Here is a 5,937-nt window from a genome sequence, read left to right on the forward strand (position 1 = left end):
TTTTGGACCACACAGTTACTTTATATGCTTTTCAATGAGATCTCTTACAATTAATTGTTCAATTTCTTCACCATTATCTAATTGTTCGTTTGTAAGAGACAAAACGTAATTGGTTTCCTTGCTTACAATAATCACTTGTTGCTTTCTAGTTTGCAACATGTTGGCTATTACAAGCTAAAAGACATTCAAAATTTAGAATTATCTTACAAAAAACTCGATATCATTACAATAATAATTACTTACGTTGTGATGATATTTGTTAAGAGCAGTTCTTGCCTTAGAAATCAGCAAGCTTTCATCGGTTTCTAATTTAAATGAAACTACAAATGCTTTCGGTACCCACAAACTGACTAACGGAGCTAAAATCTTTGGTACTAATTGAAGAGATATAGTTGGTGGCCCACTCGAGGAAATCTTATGGATTGACTGAAAAAAATGTTATTGTATACACAGTATACAATATTGTGTATGTCCGATAGATACCATGACAACGCTCATGGGTAGAGTTCTGAGATGAAATTTGAGAGAAAATCCTAATATCAGAATATCATTATAATTGAATTACAAGTTACTTAAAATTAGCGAATCATATCACATACAGTTCACGCGTTCAGATGCAATAGATAAGTTCCAATCATATTTAAACACGCGAACTTTAGGCGATGATTCGCTAACTTTAAATACTTATAATACAAAAACTATTATAGCCTCGACGTTCTAAAATTTATATTAAAATTTTCATCTAAAAATAATCTCAGAAATCTATATATATAGTAATAAAGTAACAGAATACATTATATTTCATGAATGAGAAAGTTTTATGTATGAATAACATATCTACCATCTCATTGGAAGGAATGTAAAAATCCGAGACTGCTGCTGCTAAATATAATATAGCTTTATTCTCCAGAGGTGCTAGTGCTTGGCAAGCAGATCGCAGCAGCCAGAGATATTCAGAGAAAGTTGTAAAAGTAAGTTGCAGTAATTTCTTTTTATTAAATGCCTCTCTATATTTTCGCAGTACTGTTGCTACCTTCTGCGTATATTCTGGCAGTACTGCAAAAAAAAGTATAATAATAACATTTGATTAATGTGGATTAATTCCAAAGATTATGGTTAATTATTCTCTGTAATTCACCTGTGATAACAGAATTTTCATTATTGTTTGATACTTGAAGCAAGTCTAAAAACTTCTGACCTATAAAGTGTCTCGAGAATGGTTCCAAAGATTTAACTCTGAAAATATAAAAACAAAAGTTTATACATCATCCTGTATGTACTTATTACATATAAAAAATTTGAAGCAGTATAAATTTCAATGGCGATATAAATTTCTATATATTTTATTTTAGTCGCTACTAATAACGATGACTATGATCATAGTTGAGCATTTGCTATGCATTAGATTAAATAACAATGAAATATATAACGATAAAAATTTTGATAAAATATGTAATTTACACTTTCATAATTAAAGCAAAAAGTATTACTTTAACTGAAACAATACATTTCCTATAAATACATTACATACATTTCCTATAAATTTGTACAGGAATTAATATTATTTATATAAATATAAAAAATATATACACTCTGACTTTATTATATCTTATATCTATATATTTCGCTCGTTTGTAACATACGCACATTATTTGTATGTTGTCATGTTTTATTTGTCATCTATTATTATTTTTTTATTATATATTGTAAAAGAAATATTTTTTCGTTAAGAGTCTTTCTTTCTCTTCAATCATCTAAAAGTCTACTCCTGACTTTGCTATGAAGTATACAAGTATTATTACCTATACATAAAAATAACTGCATATCCATATTCCAAAAAGTATTCCGCTGAAACTGAGCCTCTTGTACCAGCACTGAAATTGTCTACAAATCTCACTGTATTATGTTCCAAGGGTACCGTCGTACCACCACTCTGCAAAGAAACATCACGATTTCAGTTAGAACTTCATAAACAAAATCATAGTCAAATCAGCTGTCAAATCCTGAGACTCACCGTCACCAATACAACTTTATTACCAGCCTCGAGATGCTTCCTGGTGAATTCCTTCAACGCCTGTTCATTTTGTGCCAAATCTTGAGGGGGTGGATGCTTCGCATAGAAATCCTCCCATGTTGAGACCATCGTGAAATAGCTGCGATTAGAAAGAGGACTTGCTGCACAAGGATAAAGACGGTGAAATTATGGAGAGATGCTCAATACATGTCACTCATTTGCGACGATACAATTATAAAAAAAAAACAGTTTTCCAGAAAAATAAGTTTAAATCATTAAAATTTTGTAATATTTTGAAATTTAATTTCGACTGATTAGAGTAGAGAGGAATGAAAGTAAGTCTTTTTTTTTGATGTTTTCATTTCCTTTTCTATAAGCAACTCCAAAATGACAATTTTTTTAGTTATGTTATTTTTTAATTATGTCATTATAGCAAATGAGATATATATTTTTTCAGGACTTATATAATAAAAACTTATCAATGTTATGAAATATATTTATTTTATTACGTATTAGCGATATTCGTACAGTACCGTCTTTGCGATAATTTCACGCTAACAAATTGTAACAAATACGAACAAATACGAATTGTGATCCGTAAATAAGAACGTCGAACTAGCGCAGAAAAAAAATGAAAAGCGATTACTAACCTCGACGTATATTTTCCCTAAAAAGGATCAGTTTAACTTCGATCAGTATTTTGCAAGTAACAGTTGCATAAGAAATTCGAAATAAATCGTTGTATGTTCTTATATAATAATTATTCACATGACTTAACTGAAGATATCACACTTCTCCGAGAATTCTTTCCTGCGAAAAGAAGAGCTCGAGTCTTCCAGACACGATGAATCTGTCTGAATATTTCTTTTCGGTACATATATAAGTAAAAACACGAAATATTGTTCGAAATATATTGTATTTACATCCTTTGTAGAAATTTAATATACTGAAAGAAAATAATTAGTTATTTATTAACCACTGAACAACAGTGTTTTTAATACTCAAAATAAATAATACTCAAAAATAAATAATCACTATCTTTCAATATTAAATTTTCTGGAAGAAATACTCGATAAACGAGAAAGTTACTGCTATCATTATTCCCATTGAATTTGTTCATATATCTTTAAAATAAGACTAAAACTTTCATAAAATGATAAAGGAGGTTGTTGGTTTAAAATATTATACTAATAGAGGAAAAGAAAAGAATGCATTTCCTATATCAGCATCGCTTATAGGCGACACAGACACAGACTTTATTAAATATCACTTTCTCTCAAACTAACAAAACAAAAAATTAAATTATAATGTATGTTCGATGATGTTGAAGATATTCCTTCTGGAACTAATTTGAGACTAATTATGTTCCTGTTGTTTGATCACAAGAACAATAATATTGTTCAGAGATGAAAATTTTTAAAGGTAGTAATTTATATAACAATTTATTCCTATAACAAATACTAGTTTACATATTATAGTTCAATATTCTGGCACTGGGCTCTTTGCATTGCTGATTTCATCTTTTGTTGTAAAGAACTGTAACAAAACAAATAGAAGCACATGAGCACATATAGAAGCTGCCTTCTGAGCAATCAATACATTTAGAATTATTCTAAGCTTACTACACGATCGCCTTTCAGGATGGAATTCTATATACAATTTCCTACTGTGCACATATATATGTATACATACATTTTAATATATTTATATATACATGTGTATATGTGATTTTTCAAACATTTTTTATTTTAGACTCCAGAGACAGGACAAAATAGACTAATATCCTGAATTCTGATATGGATCATCCAAAATAAGTTTGGAGGGGTGAAATAGTAATTGTTACACTCAGCACCTTATATTGCTTAGTTTTATAGCTATTCCATGGTTCAGACTCCTTTTTGTTTAGCCAGGAAACATCAGGGTTACGTGCTGCTAGACGAAATGTGTAGTACGTCGCACCAGAGACTCCTAGGGTTATGCACAAATACAATGGAAGCAGCTAAAAAAGGAAAAAGATATTGAGTGGAGTATCGCAACATTCTGCAACGCAGAATAAACTGTGAGTCTGGTATGCTCACAGATGGATGCTTCATCACGCTTGCAAAACTTAATCCTTTCATCTTCATGATTATGGCGTTTAGCGGGAAGATTCCTGTAGTTCTTCAATAAAACAAACCGGACGAATATACTTTCACACACTGCTCTTTGCAAAACTCTCTAACCCAGCAGCATTCAGTAAAATAGGGATGTCAAATTCTTTAACCTAGTTTACATCGTGCATTTGATACGGGTACTTACTAGTAACTTTCTATTCATCCAAGGGCCCTATTCTTATGGCTTCTGCACACTGCGAGAACGCTTGTCGCGCGGCAAAATATGATGTGGTAGCCAATAAACTTATGGCTCTTAATGTGTTCATTGGTTACCGTCTCATTTTGCCGTGCGATAAGCGTTTCCGCATTCAGTGTGCAAGAGCTATTAAGGTACAGCCACAATAAAAGGAATAAGGAATTAAGAATATAGAATAAAGATTTCAACCTATCAGAAATCGGATACATCGGAATACACGATTTCTGATAAGTTGATATCTTAATTCCTTATTCCTTCTATTGGCTGCACCATTAAGCACATGAATAATTTTTGCCACGGAAGATAGAGATTAATGTTTGGTTTATATTTCGATTTTAATCTTAAAATCCTAAAATTCAGTCAATAGAATTGCCAGTCAATAGAATTGTCTTAATTAGTCCTAACTAAAATCTGTATTCCATTGGCTGAATTTTAGGATTTTAGGGTTAAGACCGAAGCATAAACCAGGTATAAAGGTCATTCTACATTGGTTGTATCATAGATGTCACAAGTCACAAGCTTGTTGCTTCAGCCAACTCGATACTTTTAAAATCGTATGATGCTTACGATGTTTTCGATGCTACGATACGATTAATGTAGAATGGCCTTAAAAATCACCAAGCTCCGATTAATTTAACAGGCCTAATAACTTTACAGGATTCCAACTGAAGCTGATGTCGGAAAAAAAATGTGAACTGAAGAATTAAACATATTTCACTAATTATAATTAATTGTAATTTTACATACTATATTGTATACAAAAATAAATTATTAACAAACAGCTACCAGAGAGCTATCAAACCTTGCTACGTAAATTAGTATTACAAATCTATATTTATAATAACTTCTCTCTTTGCATTTTTTTCTCCGACATCAGCTTCAGTTGGAATTCCACAAAGTTAAGTCTGTTAAGTTAATCGAAGCTTCGTGGAAGTGATCTTAGGAAATCGAACTAGGGCATAATATAAGTACATACAGTATGGACACTGAACTTTTTATGTGGTCCCCAATTTTTAGTGCGCATGTATCGATTTCCAATCAGGGGATCGATTCTGCATCTTCAAATAAGGTGGAAATTACAAAAGTGAGCAAATTTATTAAATGTTGCAATGAAATTATTATAGTATTCTAATAAATTCGCTCACTTTTGTAATTTTCATCTCGTTTCAAGATATAGAATCGATTCCCTGGAATGTGGCTGCCTTCAGCAAGTTGAAATTGCAGATTAGATTAGATTAGCTGGATCTCCTTCTCACAAAATATAATTAACCCTTTTGCCTAGGTTTGTTCGTATCGCATGCTTCAAATTAACTCAGAGAGCATTTGGATCACAGGTAAGGTGGCGATTGGAACAGTTGCATTCATGTGCTCCAATGTTCAATGACATGGACGGATTTAGGTTAAGTAAGCATGTTACCTAACTTAATCTGTGACATCTGTGACTCGAACGGATCAGATATGTGCTTCGTTTCGTTTCGAGTTATTTTATGTTACTTCGATTATTTGAAAAACTCTTTTATACAAAATAAATGTTTTTAATAAATATAAAAGTTATATTATATTTTTATATTATA

At 31.3% G+C, this 5,937-nt stretch overlaps 2 protein-coding genes across 6 annotated transcripts; both read right to left on the reverse strand.

The window, feature by feature from the left end:
• Positions 1-10: 10 nt before the first annotated feature.
• Positions 11-2,798, reverse strand: LOC108692498 (phosphopantothenate--cysteine ligase). Of its 5 annotated transcripts, none has more exons than XM_018200779.1 (7): positions 2,665-2,798; positions 2,015-2,153; positions 1,803-1,933; positions 1,139-1,236; positions 842-1,056; positions 244-426; positions 11-174 (listed from the first exon to the last, which is right to left on the reverse strand). In XM_018200779.1, exons 2-7 carry the CDS (start codon positions 2,141-2,143, stop codon positions 16-18), a joined length of 915 nt encoding a protein of 304 aa, XP_018056268.1. In that variant the 5' UTR covers positions 2,144-2,153; positions 2,665-2,798; the 3' UTR covers positions 11-15. The 5 variants fall into 5 exon arrangements, with proteins under 5 accessions (XP_018056268.1, XP_018056266.1, XP_018056267.1 ...); XM_018200777.1 differs by having other exon boundaries at positions 2,015-2,175; XM_018200778.1 differs by lacking the exon at positions 2,665-2,798 and adding an exon at positions 2,548-2,624.
• A 429-nt stretch (positions 2,799-3,227) lies between these two features.
• On the reverse strand, positions 3,228-4,257 carry LOC108692495 (cytochrome c oxidase subunit NDUFA4). The gene is made up of 3 exons (XM_018200772.1): positions 4,093-4,257; positions 3,867-4,013; positions 3,228-3,550 (listed from the first exon to the last, which is right to left on the reverse strand). Exons 1-3 carry the CDS (start codon positions 4,138-4,140, stop codon positions 3,494-3,496), a joined length of 252 nt encoding a protein of 83 aa, XP_018056261.1. The 5' UTR covers positions 4,141-4,257; the 3' UTR covers positions 3,228-3,493.
• Between the last annotated feature and the right edge of the window lie 1,680 nt (positions 4,258-5,937).

The sequence above is a fragment of the Atta colombica genome, unplaced genomic scaffold, assembly GCF_001594045.1.
Source record: "Atta colombica isolate Treedump-2 unplaced genomic scaffold, Acol1.0 scaffold73, whole genome shotgun sequence".
Classification (NCBI taxonomy): Eukaryota; Metazoa; Arthropoda; class Insecta; order Hymenoptera; family Formicidae; genus Atta; species Atta colombica.